The following is a 24,577-nucleotide window of genomic DNA, read 5'->3' on the forward strand; positions in this document are numbered from 1 at the left end:
AATAAGTAAATAAATGTTTTTCTGGTCATGTACAAGAGACAAACACTAAAGCAAAATAAATTATTTCATATATATTAAAACCAGTTAAGGGAGATGTTTTGGCCTGAAAGCTTTAGCATTGCCAATAAATATCTCCCTTTTGCAATTTTTAAAGCTTTCTTCAAGTTCATGTGTGTTCTGGGATTAGAGTGACACTAAGGGAAATTGGACTTTTGCCTGGTGGTTATGGAATAACTTCCCCTTGCTCCAAAATTTAATGGGATGAAAAAGATACTGTATTGGTTTCCTGCCCGGAAAATGATGCCTCCTTCTCTGATTAAGCAGTTAGTTACTCTCCATTTGGTAACCCCAGACGGCCATAGGTGGCTCTAATACAGAGGTTCTCATCCAGGGGTTGTTGTATCCCCAAGGGAACATTTGGCAATGTCTGGAGACATTTTTGGTAGTCACAGTCAGGGGTGGTGCTGTTGGCATAGAGTGGGTAGAGGGGAACGGATACTGCTAAACCTTCTACATTGCACAAGCCAGGTTCCCAAAGTAAAGAATTACCCAGGCCCAGATGTCAGTAGTGCCAAGGCAGAGAACGCCTGCTCTAATAATTTATCACATTGTATCTTAATCATTTGTTTACTTGCGTCTCACCTTTACTGGCTTGTAAGATTTTTACTGGTCAGGGACTAGCCTTCTGCCTCCTGAAGTATTCTCAACGAGAAGAAGAGTTCCATAAATATTAAATGTTGAATGACTCTCAAATATAAGTCTGACTATGACTGCTACCTCATTGGGGAGTTGTGGAAATCATTGTTTACATTTTGTGTTGATATTTGGCACACACGAAAAATTGTACAGATCTTAAGTGTACAGGTCAATAAATCATCAGAAAATGAATACATCCCTATAGCTACATAGACTAACAAGTGAATAGTGCCAACCTACCATAAACTATGTGTTTCCCAAACATCATTTTCTACCTCCTCTCCACTTGTAACTGCCATCTTGACTTCGAACACTTTCCTGTTTTAAAATTGTTTTCTCGTTCAAAATCACAGAATGTTTATGAGATTCATCCAAGTTGTGTATAGCTATAAGTTGTCCGTTTTCATTGCTGAAGAGTATTTCACTGGATTAATGTAGCACATGCTTTATTCATTTAATTGTTAATGGATATTTTGGTTGTTTCCAGTGTTAACCCTGAGAGTTAATATGACTGTAAGTATTCCTGTGCATGTGTGTTGGTGTGTATATACACACATTTTTGTTGGCTGTATACCAGAAGTGTAATTGTTAGATCATATTAGATCGTGCACATGTTAATCTTGAAATATGAGACATAATCATATAAAGAGATAGGCAAAACAGTCCTTTTTCTTAATGCAGCATGGGTATAGTTTACAAGGAATTTGTTGCTACTTGGGATAAAAATAACCTCTAACATCAGTGACTGATGCAGAAATTTAATTGCATAAAAGGCTCAAGTTTTTCTCTTTTCTCTTTATAGCTTCCTATTGTTTTCAGCCTTTCTGATCCTGCTATAACATAACTGCAACTTGATTTCACAACACCTAAAGTCACAAAAGGAATATTTGTTACTTGATTTATGTCAACCATCCCTCCTCAAGTTACACATACCTCCACTGTGCTCAGCTTACCTGTTCACCTTATACTTTGAACCTTTTGTCCACATGTGTATCTGTTGCTTTTTTTCCTTCTTATTTTCCTTATTCTGTTTATCTTTATTTCATCTCATCGTGGTCATTTTTCTTCTAGTTGAACTTCTACAGCCACATATTAATAACATGTGATATCTATTTGGGCAGAAGAGAGGAATCATGTTAACATGCAATGTATAATTTCATGGTGACTATCTAAGACATTATAATCTTATATTAAACCTAGCATTTTAAGACTTTATGAAAACTTACGAGTTATTTAGTATAAGACTCTAGTTTTACTGTTGAAACCCATGAGGAAATTTAAAGTGACTTGTCAAAAAGAAAATGACTACTTAGCAGTGGGGCTGGGGCCACAATGAGAGATTGTGGGATTTGGACGTAGAATCACAGGCTCTTTCCAACAAGGAATGATGTGTTAAGTAAAAAGAGATGGGAATGACATAAGGGAATTATTAAATTTTTTAGTGTATCCTATAGATGACTACAATCTTTAGTGGCCAGAAAAAAACCTTAATTGTAGTAGGAAATATGCCTTTTTCATATAGGAACATATAAATAGGCATCCTTTACTGCTTTGAGCAACTGTCAGTGCAAAACATCTTTAGATTTAAGGAACACGAACACAAACAACTAACTTACTGACACCAGAGGAAGAAATTCTAAAAGGGAAACAGAAGTGAGTTTTCTCTTTTAGAAATTGTGGTGTGTGTAGGGGGGCAGTGGGGATGGTAAAGCACACCAGGGTTATATACTGAGAGTTTTTTTCCTAATAAGTGATGTTGACATATATCTATTCAAACAAATTAATTCCCCATTGTGATGGAGCCTCTGATGGAAACCACTAAAATCAAATTCACATAGGAAGTGGGTGGAAGCACAGAAAGAGGAGAGAACTAGAAAAAAGCATTTAAAATTTTCCTGTAATGTGAGTACTAGCATTTTTCCTTTTTCATAGCCATTTCACTAACAATTTAATGTTTGATGCTGCTTATAGACTAGAACACAGATCGAAAATAAGCTTCTTTTCCGATGCCAACTTCCTGCACTTGTGATTGTTACAGGGAACACTATTTTGAGGAGATTTCTGAGGCCAACAGCAGATTTATTAAGGAGTGGCAGCAGCCATGCCAAGTATCTGCCATCTTGCTGGAGACAAAAAAGGCTAGTGTTCCAGTTTCATCCTCACCATCTCTGCATGGCTTTCTCCGAGGCATCTCAAACTGAGCAGATTCACAAAGGAATGCCTAGTCTGTTTTCTTAGGCTGCTTTGCCAGCAGATTTTTCAATCCCAGGATATGGAACCATTCTTTACACAGTGACTGGGAGCCATTCCTGCCAGCTCTTCTTTTCCCATCCCATCTCCAAATAATCACCAAGTCTTACAGAATCCACTTCCCCAAAGAATCCTGAATCTGTCCCTTTGTCTACATTTTTCCTGCATCCACTGCAGTACCAGCCTCCACTACCACCCATCTGCACTGCTGAGTGTCCAGCACGACCTTCCTATATGTACCTGCTCTTCCCACTTCAATTCATAACCCAGAAATGAACCTGGATGATCTGAAAACACAGATCTGGTTCTATCTCTCTGTTGTATAAAGTCTTCAGAAGGGTTCCAGTGCCCATAGGATAAAGCTGGAAATCTGTATTATGGCCATTTATAAAACCGTGCATAGTCTGATCTTCAGCCACTTCCCTGGCATTGCCTAAGCCCCCTTCTTCACAAAATCACTTTGCAGCATCCACAGCGGCTGTTCAGGTTTTGAGCAATACCAGCTTTCTTCTCTCCTTAGATCCATCATACCCATTATTCTCTGTTCCTGCAAATCTCTTCCACATTTATTTCATTTAGTTTGAAATCTCTTCCTTCTCTGAAATCTCCGCTTAAGTTTCAGGTAATCCTTTTCCTAACACCCCAGTTTAGGTAAGTTTTCTGAAGTACATATACATAACATTTTCTTGAGCTTTGCATTCTACAATTGCAATTAAAATCTAATCTGATTGATTCTTTATTGAAGGTCTGTATTAGTCTCCTATTGCTGCTGTAAAAAAAAATCACTACAAACATAGTGGCTCAATGCAACACAGACTTATATTTTACAGCTCTGTAGGTCAGAAGTCCTAAGTGTGTCTCACATGGCTGAAATCAAGGTGTTAAGTAGGTCTGCATTTCTTTCTGGAGGCTCTAGGAAGAATCCATTTTTTGCCTTTCCTGCTTCTAGAGGCTGCCTGCATTTCTTGTTGTGCTCCTCTTTCATCTTCAGAGCCAGATGTGGCAAATCAGTTCTTTCTCCTAATATCTCTCTGGTTCTGATACTTCTGCCACCGTCTTCCCCACTTAATGACCCATCTGATTACATTGGACTCCCCCAGATAATCTAGGATCATCTGCCTGAATTAAAGTCAGCTGATTAGAAACCATACTTCCATCTGCAACTTCAGTTCTTTCTTGACATGTAACATGACATAATCATGGGTATCAGGGATTAGGCTGTGGACATCTTTGGGGGACCATTCTTGCCTACCACCAAGTCTAAATCAATAGTAAATGTTAAGCTCCTTAAGGGAAAGAACCATACTTGTTCTTACCGAAAGCTTGATCTCCATCACTGAGCACATTGCCTAGTACACTGTAGCACTTCATAAATATTTGTTAGATGAAAGAATGAATTACTAAAGCACAATTATTTTCAGTTATCAGGGGTAATAGAGACAGGTAGCAAGTCTCAGGGTGGGGAATAGGCTGCATGCTGATTATGCTACACAAAGCTCTTATGGAGGGATACAGATAAATTGTTGGAACCCTTTATCCAAATCATCTCGTCTTCTCTGGGAATTAAAAAGCAATCCCTGTCTTTTATTTTGGAATGCTTGTTGGTTCTCTCCAACCTCCACCAGAATGAATCGCATAATTATGTATTCTGTACAGAAATATCAACATAAATGTGCTTTCCTGAAGCATGCAGCTGCTATTACCGACGCTGACTGTAACTCAGACATATGCTGGGTGGCAGCAGATAAGTTTGGAATTAGTTGTGATAGGTAATCCAGAAAATAGCTAGACCGCATGCTAGTAATCAAGAATTCACTGTAATTACTTTAATCTGTAATCGGCTGAACACAGTGCACAAAAGACTGGCAGAGGATTTCTGCAACCAGAGAGGAAGTTGCTTAATTATTCCAAGACCATCTCTTTGTTTCCTTATTGATTTTGAATTGTATGACCTTTTCATCCATTCACTTATATATTTATTCATTCAGTGGAATGTATTAATTATAGCAGGAGCATATTAATTACCCTTGAAGCAAACGTCGATAGAGCACGTCCCCTCGCCTCTCAGGACATCCAAGCTCACAGTGAAAGACAGACATGGAAGTAAACCTGGAAGTGCAGTGTTAATTCTCTTCCTTACTTGAAAAGGAATAAGTTGCAGACTCAAAGTTAATAAACAATTACTATGAGAAAGTCCCTTTAACTTTCATATTAGAAAGATAAATTATTGGAAAACACACACCCACATTCATAGGTACATGTCATGTTAATATCAAGGGAACCAGCTTGGTTTACTAAGGAAAACAGTGAGGCTTAATTTTTTTTTATTCCTGAATCTGTAGGCTATAGATTCTAGGTTAACCTTAAATGGATGACAGACTATTTATTGCACAGTAAAGTCAGTCCATAAAAATTAGATGCTTTTGTACTCTCTTCAAACAGCTGTCTTACACGGTGAATGAACAAGTTTGTATTTACAAAGTTCAGCTGAGGAAACTCCTGTTGCGGTTCCACATTCCTGGTTGCCAGGATACTGTGGCTTGGTGCAGGGTGTAAACATCTCAGAGTGAACAAGCGTAAAAGGTTCTCACAGGCTGGATTGAGGGTGGGGTCTTAGAAGATGCTATTTACTATGGATAATGGAAACTTTTTTTAAAAAGGTAACGTTCAAATAAAGAATAAGGGGGATGAACTTTGAAAGCAACAAGGATGAAAACATCTTCAGGAACTGCATGTGACTGTAAGTTTAATCAGTCAGCACTGAGTGTTTCTCTCACAATGAAATGAGCCCGTGTGATTTTTGAGTGCTTGATTAAGATTATAGCATTTGAGAAGCAGTTGCTGAGGGATGGCCCCATACTGGTCAGACTCTACCAGTTGCATTGTTGTTGGAGGAAGGCATCGAGAGGATGAGACTTCTGGTTGAGTTGCAAGCAGGACCCAGACAACCAGAGACTCCTCCCCCTCCTCCACCCTTGAAATGTACCTTCTACCCGCTGTTCCCACAGCGGGAGCCATCTTCAAGGATGCAGCCTTGAGAGAGCAATGGATTGTTGAGACCATCTGGACAGTGTTTGTGACTGAACCCAGTGAAGGTCTCTGTATGAACTTTTAAGATTCTGGCAAGTGGGTGCTGAGATCAACTCACCTTGCAGCCACCTAAGATAAGCCTGGTCTGTGAGCTCCCTTGCTTATCAAACCTGTCACCTTCTAATCTGGAGTGATTTACCTCTTTCTTTGGTCTCCCCTTGCCCTCTGTGTACAGGGGCAGTTTCAGATTTTACCTGGAAAGCTCCTTAAATTTCAAACCAGCACTTGTGCTTATTTTTAGACATCTCAGGTAACAAGTGACAAAATACCTAAAAAAAGACTTATTTTTAAGAGGTAGGAAGTCAGGATGGCGAAAGGTTCATGCAAAGAAAGGATGAAGATATTAATAATGTTTGACTTGAAGAATATAAGACTTAGAATGTTTACAAGGCTGCATTTTAAAAATTTCAGTTTTTGAAGATTTGTCATGTTCAAGAGGAGTTAAGTTGTAGTATTCAGGACAGTAATGAAAAGCTACAGGAAAAGTAGCCTCTGATCAGTATTAGAGTATTCAGATGGGGCACATCCAGAAACAAAATGGAAATCCTGGCAGGTAGTGAGTGTCTGTCTCTTCAGGATCTTAAACAGAGGCTGGACCATTGTTTGGTAGATGGTTCTACCAAAGGGGATTTGAGCACCTGAGCAATGGTTGCTTTATCCATATTAAACATCAACTTGTAATCTTGTAGTGTTCTTATAGCTGTGACATTTAGGCCAGGAGATAATAATTAAAAGTAAATGATAATTTATATTCTTAATGATTCACAACAGCATCATATTTTGAGGAAAATTACCTTAGAAAAACCTCATTAAAATAACCTGATGAAAGTGTACACACCTCTCTCTTTCCAACATAGCCATTATTTTCTCTGGTGACAAGACATTGACTCTTAAGTTAGGTCCCAGCCAAAGTAGTTGGCATACTTGTAGAATATGTTGTAGGAAGACTATGTGTTATTTGACCCTTGAATCACACTTGGCAGGAGAGACCCTCACATGCTGGGAGAAAGTTTGGAACTCAGATGACTGGGGAAGAGCAGATCAATCTCTATCATCTCACATTTGGGGGCATAGATTCACGGAGTGGAAAATTGGACAACATTTTGTACACAGCCTGGTCTCCCTCTGTTTCTTTCCCTGAAGCTGTATATATTAAATTCCCATTTGTTAAGTGAACATGATCTCACCCCCCTCTTGCTTTTTAAAGCTCTGTTATTAGCTGATAATCTTGAGCTATTTCTGCTCAGTATCCTATGACTCCTTCCTGTTCCTCCTTTACCCTCATTGCTTTACTTGGTAAGATGAATGAAGCCGGTATTTCCATGGTAAAGTACTATATTAGGAAGTTTAATTTTATTCGTGTGTTAGTTATGACGGTGGTTTGAAAAGTTTACTTTCACTTACTACCAACAGGTTTACTTTATTACCCAAGAATCCATAGGATTTCATTAAATTCCCTAAGCTTCTCCAAGAAACTATTAGCATTATTATTATCATCGTTGTGACTTTAAGGTAATAGGTGCTTAGTCGTTTTGTGTAGCTAAAACTGAAACTGAGAAAAAACTGAGATCTGGTTGACCCCAAAGTCCACATAACTTTCTCTTGCACCCTCTGTCTCCCTTATCTGATGCAGACATTTATAACAGAGGCATTTTTAGGCTAGTGGCTATAACGTTAGACCAAATTTACACCAGTTTCTGACTTTTCTGTTCAGTTTTTCAGGTTGCATTTCTGTGAGATGAAGTGAATGAATATTGTGCTTAGACAGCTTTGCTGAGTAATCATTTGCTTTCCAGCCATGGCCATAAAAGGGAAACGGCTTCCACGAATAGTATCTTGGGCAAAAAAAAGAAGAAAAAAACAGTATTGTTCTTTTTGATGGATTTTTACTCCTTCTCTGAGGACCTTACATGGTAAATTGGAATAAGATAATAGTTTACAGAGAAATAGGGCTTGAAAAGAACAGACGAAGGCCTCCATCAGCTAATAAAGAAGTCTGCATGTGACTCTCACGTGATCGGGCAGCAAACCTGCGTTAGTGTTTGTTGTTATTGTTGCTTTTCCAGAACACAGAGCTAGACAGAAGGGGGGACAAGAAATACAACCCCACCCTTAAGTGTGAGTTAAAACTAAGATCCGTGGGGTAGGAACGGCAAATGTCTTTCCAGCACCCTCCCTTGCTGCTTATCTAGAGATTCTGTTTCCCTAGGGTGATGAGATCAAGTTATATGTCAGCCCAGGCTTCCTGTCCGCGTGCATAGATCAGAGCTCGCTGTGGCTTTCCAGAAACACAAACCACAGCTTGAGAATTCTTGCTGGTTTGACCTTGCTGTTCTCATTTGATTCAGTCATTCCATGTAGAGTTAGCCTCTTGTGTGTTAAGGTAGAGAAAAGTGGGGCTGGAGGTAAGGGGCTAGTTTAATATTTCCCAAAAGCTCCCTTCCAGGAAATTGTTTGATTTTTCAAGGATATACTCCAAGCAGGGAGAAAATATGTGTGGTTAGTGATAGGCTTTGTGATCATCTAGGGCATTTGTCATACACTCCAGGGCACCTTATAATCAAATAATTATTGAACAAAAAGCAATGAAAATCGCCTCTTTTGAGATGGTCCGTGACCTCTGCAATAACTTTTACATTCATATATTCATGTTTTCCTCCTGTGTCTCAGCACCTAAGTTGGAAGCTTCTTGGGGGAAGGAAAGGCAAGCTTTTATACATCCGTGTATCCATCTGAGAGCCCAGCACAATGCTTTTCACTTGGCAGGAATCCACAGAAGACTTAGTCAGGGACATCTTAGATTTAAAAAAAAAAAAAAAAAAAGGCATTGCCACTTTCCTCGTAAGAAGTAAAGACAGACTGCACGGGATGATGTGGAGTCTGCCTGCTTTTCCCTGTCACATGTCTGGATCACCTGAGGGGAAAATGGCATTCATTTTTCATTCTGATTGTTGGGCGATTCAAAAGAGCTGTTTGGATTTTATCAGAGATGAAATGCTCATTTCGAGAAACTAACATATAGTTCCAGATTAGGATGCACTTAAAAATTGCATGATATTTTTAATATATGTTGAAATTTAGGTCTGTCAATCATGTTGGCATATGAGGATGTCACAAAACCTCTCCCTAAAAGAGGCTCAAATTTGAAGCCATATTAGTTATTATTAATCGTTATTATCCATCATTACACATCTTGTAAAATCCATCATTTTCACTACTTTTCAGTAGTGCTGTCAGAAATGTATTCTGACAGAAATAAAAATTCATGCACTACTAACTAGGACTTCAGTTAATGATACCAACTGTCATGAATATTCACTTTTTAAAGATACCATTTCTGGCGAAATTCCTGTATGCCAGGCATGGTGCTAAGTGTTTTACATACATCACCTCGTTTAATCCCTATTATAATGCTATTTTAGAGATGAAGAAATGGTGATTTAGGTTCATTTGCATGTTAGGATCATACAAAATGGTGCCGCTTGCAAAACTCCAATTTTAAACATTGCACTGTTGACTGAAATTCCTTGCTGAATTGTCTCTGCCTTTTCCTGAACACTTGGGAACAAGCATTGTATATTTTCTGATCTAGCTACTTGACAAGGAAACTTCAATGCCTTCCATTTTATGATGCTTCTTTAAAGACTAATTTTTGTGTAACAGCAATTCCAAGTGCTTATTTTTTTTCCCCTATTCTTTTGCTCCTTGTGTGCATTTAAACCATATAACTAAATGATAAACCCCTGATGGAAAAAAGGAAAATCTGTGTTTATGTAAGTGTGACTGATGAAAGCCAGGATCTAGAGTTGGAAATTCTTGATCCCTAGCATAGACCTGTTGTTTTAGAATCCAAGAAAACAAAAGCAATTTGTTCTTTTACTCAAGAGCACATCCAATGCAAAGCTGTCAAACCCAAAAGTGTTACAATGCATCTGTAGCACCATATGTTGACAGATGTTTCTGTCTGTAACTCTGGCTTTCTGCTGTACAGTGTGAGTTCCACTCAAAGACTTTTTTACTTTACTTTTTGAGGCTTTATCCGCAAAAATAGTTCACCCGTATGGAAAAGAATTAGCAAAATGGAAAAGAGTGAATTAAAAATATACAAAATCTAAAGGAAGCCAAGGATGTTACCAACCTTTTTTTTTTTTCCCCTCAGCTAGTGATAGAGAACAAAGTGATAATTTTGGATTCCTTCTGTCAGATTGCACAGAAATATTACAAGGGAGAGCACCAGTTCCAAGATGGTAGCCTTGCCACTGATGGTGGAGCAGCATGCCGCCCCAAGAAGGTAAACCTCCAGTCTCATTAGGCCTTACTGTAAAAAAGAAGTTTGCATTCAGAGGCAAGGGAAACACTGACAAAAATCAATTAATAAATTGCAGTTTTGCCTATGCAAATTCAGAAAATAATCAAATTGACTTAATTAAAAAAAAAAAGAAAGGAAAAACATAAGTCTCATTTGGAAAATTTTACATCTAATAGCTCATCCTCCTTTACTTGGGGCGGGTAACTGTTCTTCCTAGTCGTAGATAACCTCTATGGAGTTGCAGGTTTCAAGACTCTTCTTTGACAGACACTGTTCTCTAAGTGTGCTATCCCATCTAGGAAGTGCAAAAATAGCACCAGTTGATTTCCCTGTTGCACCCACGGAAAGATCTCATTTTGGCATCACTCGGAAGCCATTGTTTGCAGGAGGGAGTGTTGTGTGTGACTCATGGGTCCTCACCTTTTGTCTCACACTTTGCTTTGAGCACAATCCTGTCCATGCATCACGTTGATCTTAGGGCTGCTTTTTTTAAAATTTTAATCTAAAATGTCCCTGACTAAGTCTTACCACTAGATTTTTTACTTCTTGGTACATGTAAACATCTTCTATGACCAAAATTCTGAGTTTACACCTTTTTGGTTCACCATGTAGCAGCAGTTTGGATGTTCTCTTGCCCCATATTTTATTTGGCTCCTCTGTAGACTTTGTGCTGATGGCAAATGTTGCTTGACCTTTGGTTGATACGCCTGTAAACTGTACATTGATGAGGTCCTTCTCCATTTGGTTTTAAAAATATTTACAGGGAAATCATAATGTAACACCCATGAGGATTTCAAGTTCTGGAGAGTAACTAGATTTTGTGTTTAATATTTAATATAGTTGATGTCATGTTAACTGATTTAACATAAAAACATTTCCAGGGCTTAACCTAATGGAATATTCCTTCTCACTAACATGAAGGTCAGTTGGCAGTAGGTAGAGTTTTATTCCATGCAGACTCCCAGGGCCTGAGTGCCTTTCATCTTGTGGCTCCACCATCCCTAGGGCTTTTAAGCCATTTACTAGACCCTCTGCATCCAGCCCAAAAAATGCAGACAGCTTCCTTAGTCACTTGGGACATTATGTTTCTACTGGTATTCAGTTGGTGAGTGGGAGTCTCCTGGCCCTGACTAAAGCCAGTGGGGTTGGGAAATGTTGTCCCTGGCTGAATGGATACCTCCCAATTATAACTCTACTGAAAAAAAAAAAAAAAAAACAGATTGTTGGTGGTCAGCTGGTTACCTGTGATACACTATTCAAAATAAGTACTTTAGTGCTGTCCTATGTCTCTGCTTACCCTAAAGAGCGTGGTAATGTCTAGGACAGCCGTAATGAAGTTCCGCAGAGTGACTGCTCAAAGCCACAGAAACTTATTTCCTCACAGTTCTGGAGGCTGTAAGTCTGGAATCCGGTGTCAGCAGGGCCCTGATCCCTCTGCGACTCTGCGTAGAATCTTGCCTTGGTTCTTTTCAGTTTCTGGTGGGGGCCCCGATCCTTGTCATCCTTTGGCTACATTTGTCCAGTCAATCCATCCATCATCACATGACATCCTCTTTCTGTGTCTCAGTCTCGCCTGGCGTTTCCCTCTTCTTATGAGGACAGCAGTCAAATTGGATCAGGGTGCACACTAACAACCTCATCTTACCCTGATCCCTCTGCACAGACTCTGTCTTCCAAACAATGTCACATTCTTGGGCATCAGGGATTAGAACTTCAAACTATCTTCTTGGGGGAAGCAATTCAACCTATAACAGAATTTTGAGCTCCTTTGGTTTTTAAAAAAATATCTTTAGCAATTTTTGCCTATTTATAAATTAAATACAAAGGATGGCAACTATGATCGTAACACGGTTCTTTGAACCCGGCCACGATCTCAGATAGAGGCATCCTAGACCAGGGGTCAGCAAAGACTTTTTGTAAAGGCCCAGATATTCCCTTCTGCTTTGTGGGCCATTTAGTCTCAGTCACGGTGACTCCACTCTGTCACTATAGCAGAAAAGCAGTCATGGTCAGTAGTGAATGAATGAGCAGGGGCCTGTAAGTTCCAACACAACTTTATTTACAAAAACTGGTGGCGGGCTGGATTTTGCCGGTGGGCAGTAGTTTTCAGACCGCTGTGCTAGGCTGTAGTCCGTCATCATCTGGATGTGAACGTTACGAAATGAAGCCCATCTCTGGATTCAGACACACATACATTCAAATTCCAGCCATCACTGAGTAGCAGTGACCTTGAACAGCTTCACCTTGCTTAAGTGCTAGTCCCTCATCAACAGAATTTACATTTCACGTAAATCATCCACACGGTGGATGGCAGATGTAGCTGTCTCTGCAGGTCTTTTTGCAGAGACAGCATAACAGACTGGGTATAAGCAAGAACTCTGAAGCCAGACTGCCCCTTCAGAGTGTTTGATCTTGGATAAACTCCTTCGTATCACCAGGCTTCATTTTTCTCATCATTAAAATAGATGCAATGATAATGTCCACATTTTAGCCTGCTCATGAAGATTCAGTGAGTTAATACATGTAAAGTAATTAGACCAGTGCCTGGCACTTAATAAGCACTCAGTAAACGTTGTCCACTCATATTGGGCTTCATGGTTACAATTGGCATCTCTTGTTACTCAGCAATGGGATGTATTATTGAATTTTATTTTTGCTGAATTTAAGTCAAGGAGTGAACTGTATGAATACATGATGATTATTCAAGCCTAAGTAATTTCTTTTTCTAATTTATCAGTTATATTAGGGTGAAGGAATGGTTTCTCTTCTATTCTCTACACAATTTCTGCTCAACAAGGGAGGCTAAAAGCATCAGACTGTTAAGGCAACCACTCTGTCCTCCAGACAGACTATGCCTGAAGTTTCTCATGCATGCTGCAATTGGCATTTAAAGGAAAATGGAATTCAATAAATGGAATTTTGCTTTAGAGCCAACTTTGGTATAAAACACGTATCCATTACACCTGAGGGTTCGAATGCTATTTTAAAATCCTTCCAATTAAAATAAATACATGAAATTTGATAACATTTTGCTAATGTGTAGTTGAGAAATTTTTTTAGATATAGATATATTTTCCTTGGTTAGTTTAAATTAATGATTTTCAGAAACTTGCCTTGTTCTATTGGAAACAAATAAGGATGAAGACTTTTTAGAAGAAATAGAGTAGTAATATAGAATTAGAATTAGAGTAGTAAAATAGCTAATTACAAATTAAACACCTAAATTTTGTTGTTAGTAACTTCAAATGTAAATTTAATTTAGACATATGTATCTCTAAATAATAAGAACTACTTGCAGAGAAGCAATTATGAGGATTAGCTAGTTTCTCTCTTTCCTTAAAGAAAAATGAAATATGGGTCACATTGGTTGTTTTGCAATATATTCATGGGGTCATGAGGTTCAGCTTTAAAGTGATATTTTTATTTCTATATGTTGAGTATGTTATGCGATATGCTGCCCTGTTCATATAAATGTCACCTTGACACTGGCTTCAATAAATTCAAATCTGTAGAAATACACTCTTGTGTTTTTGTTATTTATTTAGAGACTTTTTTTTTAATTTTAAAGAATAAAAGTTTGAATCACTTTAATAGTATTTGAAAGCTGTCTATAATCTAATGGCTCAGAAAGTTCATAGTTGTTTCAGTTGGACTATGGGAGCTAAGACTTCAACCTAAGATTTGGGGGAGACAGTTCCATTCATAAGATTCTTTAGAGAAAGACTGGAGAGTCTAAGTGACTAGCCTAAGCTTCTGCATTCTGTTTGTGGCAGGATCAGAGTAACAGTTCTAATTTCTTTTACACTTTCCAGAGTGTTCTATCGCTCTTCCCTAGATTAATGTGTAAGTCTATTCTACACAAATAGACTGCAGGTTTCTCAGCACTGGCCTCACTTAGACTCCCTCTGAATTTATGGGGAAGTGATTGAAGTTCACCTGAATCTATACGTGCTTTGGTTCTTATCTTAAGGTTTTTAGTTAAGGGAGGATCAGTTAATTCAATTTTCTATGTATCTTCGAGACATAGTTACCATCTATTTATTTGGCAGAGATTTATTAAGAAGCCTTGTAGTCCTGCGGCTACCCAGACGTGGGCTGTTAATTTCCACAGGGCTTGTGAGTGTTCTCTTCTGTCCTGTGAGGGAGGGGAAATTAGTGTCACTGAGTTTTCAGGTGTATGCTGTTCAACAGTTACGGAAGTTGTTTCTGAGGTTGTATTGTTCTCCAAGGAACAAATGGGGCTCCTAACCAAGTACGTCCGTAACATTCATGAGTGCTGATGACACGTGTTGCCATGATGTCTGCGAAGAATGTCAGTTCCTGGAAATTTCAGTTCCCTTCCCTCCACTTCATCCTGGGCCACTCACGAGTTCATCAGCCAGTGAAGGTAACAGATTGCAATATGCATTAACATCAACCTCTAATGTTAATATTCTTACCTTTTTTTCACCTAAGAAATAGGAAAGTGCATCAGAATGGAAATTATTTATAGGCGAAGTTGCAGGAAACATATGCCAAGCCTGTAATATATTAAATTTATATTTATTTTGGGCTTAATGTGCATAGGATGTGAGAAGTTAAAACAACTGTTCTTATCATTACTTTTTTGCATTTAAGATCCAAAAATGTTTTAAAGTAGAGACTGTGCGGATGATAGTGTAGATACACCCACTATGCTTAATGCATTCAGAAGGCTACTTTGTTATAACACCGTATATGGGTATTATAATATTGCATGCACATTTGGAGGCACATTTGTTAAGAACTTTAGTTTAAAATTAAAATTTAGTTTAGACCCCACAGAGCAGGCATTTACTTGAGAAACAAGCCGTGAGTCATTTACCTATGGCATATATTGTGTAATATATTCTGCACCAGCCCTGACAGAAGTTAACACTTTCTTGTTTTCTACTTTTTCCTTTCCATGAAAAGCCTCCTTAGGGAGACTTTTGAGAGGTATTATGAAAATTTTAAGAAGTATTTTGTGAGAATAGTAGTGACTATTAGACAGAAAAAAGACCACTTAGGATGCAAGGACAAAGTGAGCCTGGGACATGTCGTTTCTTTGAGAAGGTGACAGAAATAAAGGACCCCCAAAAAAGCTTGACAGGTTAGGACTGAGCCAAAGAAGTTGGGCCAATGTGTGGAGAGCTCATGCCTGTTAGCGGGAACAAGAACTCTCTATCTGGTGTCAAAATCAGAAAATAATTAGGGAAGAAATGTGAAAAGTGTCAGGAAGTGGTGAGAGTCTTATAAAAAGGAAATTACTCTGGCACCTCATTGTGTATTGATTAGTCAGCGATGAGGGGTAAAAAGAGGAAGTTGTAGCTGTCGGAGAAAGACATGCCTAAAGCAACAAAGCTTGTGTGCAATTAAAATAATAAAATAAAAAAATAAAATAAAATAAAATAAAATAAAATAAAATAAAATAAAATAAAATAAATAAAATAAATAAAATAAAATAAAATAAAATAAATAAAATAAAATAAAATAAATAAAAAAAATAAGTCTTGACCTGGAGGAACCTAGGCCCTCTGCCTTCATCAGAGCTTCCTCTCTCCCCACCCTCTATCTCCCACACATAATTTACATCCCTGACATACTGCTTTCAGCTCTCTCCTGTTATCTTTTTCATCATCTGTTTCTCCTAAGATTTTGTTCTCCGTATTTTCATGCCACTTGCTACATGGTATTCGGTGGAGAATTCAGTACATACAGCTTTAGGCCAAAATCTCTGTTCTTAGACAATTTACATTGGAATCAATCGCTAGAGATGGAAAGGTGTCACTGCTGATTCTCTTTTGGATATTAAAATTTGGTTGGTAAGATAAGTAAAAGTTTTGGGGACAATTATTTGTTTTTTTTTTTTAATTTTTTTGTAATGGGTCAGTCTAAATTTCCCATGGTGCCTTCATTTATTTTATTCATTTTTCTGATAAGACAAATAACCCAGTATGAAAAAAATGTGGGTGGGAGATACTTACAAGTATGTTTGTATCAAAAGAAGAGGGTGAGGAAGAGCAGCAAGTGTTCCACTGATGCAGCGGTTGGGACATAGGATCAACTGTTGTGACCTAAGTTTGTTTATGTTACACTGGCTTAAACAAAAGTAGCATGTTTCATGTCTTGCTCACGTTAAAACCCATCGTACCGGTACAGTGGCTGGGCTCCACGGTGTTAGGTATAGGCTCCTGTGGTTTCATGCCTCACCACCCTGTCTGGGTTGCGGTGACTCTCTATGACGTCTGTAAGAAAGTAAAAAGGCGAGGGAAGTCGCCTCTGGTCCTTCATAAGCATGATCTAATTTGTATGTATCACTTTTGTGTGCATGCTGCTGCCCATAAATTAATCAAATGATCTTACCTACCTGCAAGGTGGCTTGGGAAGATAGGGTTCGTGTGATGGTTAAGAGAAGGCTGGAATGGATACTGATGGCCAGCCAGTAGCCCTGGGCAAAACTAAGCTTTCGGACAGTGTGACAGAACAAGATGGAAGGAATCTGAGCATCCAAGTGATCACCTGAAGCAGAGCTATACTGCCAGCCCGGATCACTCACCTCTAGAACTTGATATAAAATGAATAGATTTCTTATATTTTAAGCTATTCTGCTTGTTTTGTTTTGGTTTTTGGTCTCTCTGTTTCAGCTGCCTATCTACCAGTCTCTTAACTAATATAGCTAGATGGGGAAAAATATCAAAAGTAGATCTTTTAACAATATTTAGTAACATATATATATTGTGTATATGTATATGATAATTAGGAAATAGTGCAGAATTATAGCAGCTGAACTTGAAGGGAGATGGAAGTTTCTCTGCAAATTTCCAGTTAATATAAAAGGACTCCTTTTTATTCTTGTTCCCTCCCACCTCTCTTCTTCCTTTTCCTGTTGTTTTGGTTCTTCCTATTTATTCCTTCAATAAATGACTTGAAACAATGATCTGACCCTGATTTTAGACATAAAAACGCCAAGAGTGATTATTAAGGATTATCTAAGTGAATGTCCATTAAAAGGAAAGTCTTTATATGAGAGAATTTAAAATTTTAGAACTGTGGTTATATGTTATTTTATTGTATTTTTGAAAAATTTCATCCTCGAGCTTTTGAATTCTGACCACTTATGTGACAATATCTTGAGAGATTATAAATTTGCCTTTAAGGTTCGGGTCTATGTGTACTAAGCATAATTGTGCTATCATGGAGATGTACTTCTTGCATTTAATTCTTATTTGGATTATAGTGCCTGCCAGAGACCCTGACCACTGAACAATACAGCAATTATTGCTATGATAAAATGCAATATTGAGTAGATTATATCATAGTTAACTTTGCATATTTGTAAGCCTATCACCTGCAGAAGCTGACATTGTACTAAAGCTGTTTTTCAACAAGATAAATAGAAAATGGAAATTCTGAGAACATCCCCTTTCCCTGGAGTTTTCCTTAAAAATCAAAATTCTCTGCTTACTCCTATTTAATGACATTTTGGGGATTATAGACTTTTTTGAGAATTTGAAAAAAGCTAGGATCCTTTCTCTGGGAAAAAATATACCTAGACATATGTTTCTGAAATATTTCTCCTATGACTTCCATGGTTATCAGATTCTCTGAAGCCCATTAATAGTTTTCATTTCAGAAACTAATGACTGGAACCCCTACTCTTAATATATTAGATTGACTTGTGGAATACTTAATGGAATGTCCTTAAGCATATGGTTTAGGATGAATTCTTAACTCCATGGCAAAATGTAATACCTAGGAACAGTTGACGAAAGCTAAGAGTTTTAACTAACTGCGGTAACATAGCCAATGGAAAAAAAGGTGGCATGTATTGTTTCCTGGGAGGGTCTCTAAGGTGTAAGTTGTCATCATCCATAATCCACAGAAAAACACAAATACCCATGAAAAAGAAAACAAATTCCACTTTTAAGTTTTCTATAGAAAGTTTATTTGCAAAAGACTTTTCATACAAATAGCTTAATTAAAATAGTCTCAATAACCAGACCTTCATGCAGGTTTAAAGCAATATGTAGAATGTGTGTAACTGTTATAGGACACAGCGAGGTTATAGCTGTGATTCACAGAAAAACAGAGAAATCAGTATTAGCATTGCTCAATAGAAACACCTCTGCCGTGAGTTTCTAATAGAGTTCTTTATCCACTGAGGTATCATCTGCTTTGTGTCATACAACTTGAAGCAAACAAAACAAAACAAACACAGGAACAGGAGTTCTCCTATCTCCTAAGCAGTTTATTTCTATATTTTTCTTTTTGTCCTACTTATTTCTTTAAGTTAACTGAAGCCTCATATGCCAACCACTCTTTTAGTCAAGATACAAGCAAATGGTTTTCAAGGGACAGAAAGTAATGTAGAGTTATGATGATCAGAAGAGGAGGAAGTGAATTAGTGTAAAACAAACAGTGAGGGTACAAAATTGAATTGATTGGCAAACTCACCTGGAAGGCCCGAGGCATTGTCTTTGCAGTTATGGCTGGATCTGGGGACTCAAACAATGACATCAAGATTCGGTTGCTTTTTTGTTCTCCTTGCTATCTTCTGTGCTGGCCTCACTGCCCCTCTTCCATGCTGGTCTGTCTCTATAAACTCAGATTTATACCTTCTCAACGCCAAGACCATCAGATTAGCTCTCATTCAACAAACTCAGATCACATGACTTCTCCAAATCATTTTCTTGGAGCAGGTCAGTATGGATAAACAGGACATTTTCTCAAACTAGACCAATTGCAGTGGCAAGGTGGATGGGAAAAAAGATTGGCCAGATCCTGTTACCCATCCTGGAGTTGTTGGTAGGATCAGCGTAGCCTCACCACAGGTTCAGGAAGTAGGAAAGGAGTGATTTCTCTTGGTAACTATGTACCAGAAGAAGAAAGATGGGTGTGTGGCAAGTCAGAAGAACAGCTGTCCACACATGCAGAAAAACAGGCAGACACATTCGCAACAACCAGAGATCACTGAACAACTCGTTAACTTTCACACAACTTAGAAGACGATTTCGCTGAGTCCTCATTGTCCCCTACCACCATTTCTAGCTTGGTGATTGCAGTTAGGTCTCTGAAAAGCTTTGGAAGGAGGTTTTGATGTGCGTAAAGGAGCCCTTTCATTTAAGAAATTACTTTGCCTGGAAAATTGAAAAGTACTTTCAATAAGTCACACCATCTGCTGCTTTCATGTTAACTTAAAACTGGCCAAAATGGAATCTTCGTTCATGTGACATGTGGGTTTCACCTTCGCTTTTTTTAGCAGTGTTGTTTGAAACTGACTCTTCAAAATAGTCCTTACATTGATGAGACTGGGTTTCTGTGCATTTTTTGAAATCTAAAGTTATGGATTTTTTTTCCATATGTAATATAAAGTTGGGTCATATATAAAGTAACAGATGCAAAACGTTTTTAACACTAGTAATACAACTGGCCAAAAAGCAGAGAGGCAGCCTTAACGGGCCACTAAGTAGGGACCCAGGTCTTATTCTGGACCTCACTATTTGAGGCCAGCAATGCCGAGAATGCTTATTCTCTACTGCTTTAGAGGATGTTAGCTAGAAGCCCTTTTTTCCTTTGTAACAGTTGGTAAAATAAATAAAATATACACTTGGTGAATCTACCATCACTGAGCTTTGGTCATGGGGGGAAATAAATCTTTCATTGCATGCCTTGCTCTTTGAAGAGCTGAAAGAAGATAAAAACAAAGTAGAACTTTGGCTTATGGAAGTCACAGCCTTAGTAATAGCTGCGATTTCTGGGGATTGAACTCACGCCGGAGGTTAGTAGACAGTGCTCCTTAGCTGGCACACCGAGTGCCTTTCTTCATCTTGGGAGACTTCCTCATTTCTCCAGCACTTCATACTTCGCATGTTATCACCCGTGACTCTAATTGTCCACAAAGCCAGCCAGGTGACAGGGATATCCTGTGATCTCAAGAAGCTGTGATTTCTCCTTCGTTGTGACACATCCTTTGCCTTATCTCACACTGTGCCATTCTTTGTGTGAGTCAATACTAACTTTCTTCCTAGGAAGCAAGTGCACACCACACACACACACACACACTCACACACACATCTTTCTCTCAACTCTTTCTCTAAATCACTACGCTGACTTCTGCCTAAATAGCTCTGAGTCCCATGAAGGTAATTAGAGAGAAGGAATTGTTATCTTCTTTTTTATAGAGCGAAAACCCAAGGAACATAAAATTTAATTGATGTATCAGCCCACTCAGCTTGTTAGTGATGGTATAACCATCAAGCCGAATTCTCCTAGCGCTTTCTGGGAACAAGAGACAGAACAGAAAGCTATGTTCTACTCTATCTGAATGCATGTATGTGTGTGTATATATGTCCGTGCATGTGTCTGTCTGTACATATTTTGATTTTTTTTTCTCTTTTCCTTAATGTACTTTCAGAATACGTGTAGGTCCAAGCAGTTGTTGGATCATGATCTTAATAGTTTGGGTATCAATAAATATTTGTTTGGTTATTACACCAGCGTGAGGAATGTGACATGGTACTGTGTGTTTCTAAAATTTTTGACTACTCTGGACATTAAGTGATAGAATTTCCATGGCAACCCAGTAGACCCATGGATATAAACATGTACATATAACTGCAGTATTTTCACCAGTGTTTGCTCTCACTTCATGGGACGCACACTAACACTTCCTCTCCTCTTCTCTCCTATATTTTTAAAATCTTGCTCACAATTTACTAAAATTATTGCATGACTCTTTAAACTCTTTTATGACCTACAAAATGAAAAGTACCAGTGTAGTGGAAAAATAAGATCTATGATGCTGGGGAGTTATGGTTTCAAAGCCTCCTGGGTTCGCCATTCACTGACTGTGTGATTCTGAATAATCAGTGAGACTCGGTTTTCCTGACTGTAATATGGGAATAAGAGCACTTTTCTTGTGGGGTCAAAGTGAATACTAAGTGATAACTGTGAGCAGATGTTCTTTCATCTTTCTTGACAGATTGGTCCCTTTTTCCACTTTCTGTCTCCTCTTGTAACTTTTCATTTCTGCAGGAGGCAAGAGGAGAAATATTTTCCCTTGACCACCTCATTTTTTATTTATTTTAATATTATATGTTAGATATGGTGATTGCTTTTTTTCAAAACAAAAATCTAAATACCATGGCCTATGTTTTGGGTGCATACTGATAAAAATAACAGCTAACATTTTTGAGCACCTGACTGCTTGTCAAACACTTGCCCATTTTTGTGAATCTTTACAGAATTCACATGAGGGAGGAACTATCGACGTTCACATTTTACAGACAGAAGGAGGCATGAAGTTCATTGTACAAGGTCATGAGCCAGAACCCAAGCCCAAGCAGTCTGACACAGTCCGGATGACACACTTCTCCTTTGTTTCTCATCTACACGTTTTGATGAAGAGGCAGTTTACCAGAGAGCTTAAAACACATACCCCGTGGTCACATTGCCTCAGTGTGATTCCTGGCTCTGCCGCTTATTAGTGTAACACGTCAGGGAAGTTGCTGAAATTGAGTTTTCTCATATATGGTAATTTGTGTGATAGTATATATTGTGCTAAGTGAATTAAATGAGTTAATAGGTGCAAAATAGCACATGCCACATAATGAACAATATGCAAGTGTTATCATCATTTCCTCAGTCCCTTTCAAAAGAAGCCCTATCCTCTTTTGAAATGTGTGTGTGTGTGTGTGTGTGTGTGTGTGTATGAGAGAGAGATTTGAGAGCCACCAGAGGGGTCAAAATCTTAATCTTAGCAAATAAAGCAGTGGTATGCTAAGGCAGCTGTGTCTGAATAATAATTCCCTATTAATAGTAAGGATGTCAGATTTCATGAAATAATCATTTTTTTTTCAACTTGAATTTTTAAAGCTGAGGTTTTTATAAGCATACTTACACCATAGTGAGATTGTGTCAGGAACCAACTATGTGTATGTGTCTCTCTTCTGTTATACTGAATATGTCTCAAGTTACCTTTCTACTCCAGGAGTCCAGAACACTCAAATGTAGTAAGCACTCAATAAATGAGTGTGCAGTTTCTAATACAATGAGCCACATTTTCAAGTACCAAATGCAATTAGGGCTATAGCAAAAGGTAGACACACATTCGTTATCTAAAATATATAAGGTTTTGCCATAGTAGTTCATGGAATACATACAAGGAGCCATTCCTTTCTTTTTATAGAACTTATTTTTTTCTATAAGATATTAAACAAATGTTATTACAATTTGGTCTAATATAATTGTGTTAATTTTATATTCAATAGTTTTGATATGGTACAAACTACAAAGGTATAAAATTCAGTTTGAAAGATTGTATGCCAGACCATGTAGGTAAATTAGCTTGAATTCAATGAAATTTATAAGTTTATATTCAAGGGGCATTTATCTGATTTTCATAATGGAAGCAACAGTGAGCCTTTTCTTTTCTAAATGGATTTAAATAATGGCTCCACCATAATTTTAAAACTCAAACATTGAAAATAGGCACTTTCTGCGAAGTCATCTTATAAAACACAGGATCTGATAAGTCTCTATATAACTATCTCCATGGGATGGAAGGACATGTTCAACTTGACCACAAGAATGCAATCAGCAAAATCCAAGCTGAGATAATGCAGCAGCCAATAAATAAACAAATATCTCCTTTCCTCTTCAACAAATAGGTGGCAAGACAAAAACAGTGAGATAGAATGCCTATAGATTAAGAGATACAGCAGTTCATTGCCATGTTATCATGTATGAAGCTATTTAGATTCTACTTTAAAAACATAGAACAAATCATTACATGTATGAACCAACTGGACATGTGAATAGTCACTGGATGATTGATGGTATTAAGGAATTCGTATTAATCATTTAAGAGTGATGATGATGTGGCTCGGTTAAGATAGTCCATGTTTTATAGATATAAGTACTAAAATATGGACGAAATGAAGCAGTGTCTGGGATTTACTTCCTAGTGTTTGGGGAGGGAGGAAAGTGGACAGAAGCGTGGTTAGGGCACTTTGCTCTGGGGATGACTGTTGTCATCCTGCCAGTGCACCTGCCAGTGCGTGCCTGGGCACTGCTTACATTATTTTGTTGAATTTTGTATACGTTTGAAAGCATCCATAGTCAAACAAGTTTGAGAATGCTACAGATTTACTTTAGTTCTAGGCATTAAATTGGATTGAATTAATAAATTCAAAAGTAGAGGCACTTAATCAAACATTTCTAGGGTAGTTTGAAAGTAACTGAGTGATAAAATTAAATATGGTTTGTGATATATAAAAGCAATATATTTCACTGCTGGTCTCTTTGCAAAGGGAAAAGCAATAATTATAACCTATAGCAAATTTACCTTAGACTACAGAACATAATTTTTAAGAGAACTTTCATAGTGATGCTCTATAGCATGAGACTTGAAAAATAATATTATAATAAATTTCACAATATTACAATACAAAGAAAATGCAGAAAATCTGCTTTGTGCTCAGCAGCAGAGACAAAAATCAGCCCTAACTAAATGAAAAATTTTAGTAGGCAGGTAAATACATAAAGAGTTTCAAAAAATAGGATAAGTGCAATAATAGAGGTGCACATTGAACGTGGAAAGATCGTGATCAATTCAGCCTAGGCATCAGGACAGACATCAAAGAAAATGTTATTATGTGATTTTGCTATGTGGTATGTGCAGCATTCCCTTGTGGTGATTTAAATTGTAAACTAAAAAGATATTGTTAGCAGACTTTCAGAAATAAGAACTGTCGAGTAAAATTTGCCATTGACCACTGTTTCTAGGGATTTCTTTTAAACAGAGAAAATGAAGATCACTGTCAAAGAGGGTTATAATTTGTATGCCAAGTGTGTCTGATTTTCATTTAATGCAATTCATACTTATTTAATTTGAAAGATTCTGAAGCTGAGGTGATAGAAAAAATGTCCTCCACACTTAATATACTTTCACTGTAATTGCATGCTCACCATAAATACCTTAGACTAGGACATGATTTGTAGTGCACTTTGTTTTATGTGTCTCCTAAAAGATGGAATTGCATTCGATTTCATCATTTGTTACTTTTGTTGATCATTGTGTAGTCAGTATCAACTGCTGAAAATCAGATATTTTGAAAATTTACACCTAAATATATGAACAACTTTGTTCTCATGCAGAGTTGAAAATCTTTTCAAAGAGTTAATCTATTTTGATGCACATTAATGGAGTTCAAGTCACGAGTTTATCTTAAT

The 24,577-nt window shown here is 37.8% G+C and overlaps 1 protein-coding gene and 1 long non-coding RNA gene across 7 annotated transcripts in view; one reads left to right on the plus strand and one right to left on the minus strand.

The window, feature by feature from the left end:
- Positions 1 to 24,577, plus strand: part of PCDH7 (protocadherin 7) — a 385,684-nt gene that overhangs the window by 131,161 nt on the left and 229,946 nt on the right. For 2 of the 6 annotated variants that reach the window (XM_032495414.1, XM_032495422.1), the window contains one exon: positions 10,196 to 10,327. The exons of the other annotated variants lie outside the window; for them this stretch is intronic. In XM_032495414.1, the coding sequence (XP_032351305.1) occupies positions 10,196 to 10,327 (132 nt within the window). The remainder of the gene's footprint in view (positions 1 to 10,195; positions 10,328 to 24,577) is intronic. 6 annotated transcript variants of the gene reach the window in all.
- LOC116668299 lies at positions 3,188 to 12,713 on the minus strand. Its single transcript, XR_004325421.1, has 3 exons — positions 12,314 to 12,713; positions 5,376 to 5,378; positions 3,188 to 3,198 (listed from the first exon to the last, which is right to left on the minus strand). It is a non-coding gene; the product is annotated as an uncharacterized LOC116668299 (long non-coding RNA).

This window comes from Camelus ferus, chromosome 2, assembly GCF_009834535.1.
Source record: "Camelus ferus isolate YT-003-E chromosome 2, BCGSAC_Cfer_1.0, whole genome shotgun sequence".
Taxonomy (NCBI): Eukaryota; Metazoa; Chordata; class Mammalia; order Artiodactyla; family Camelidae; genus Camelus; species Camelus ferus.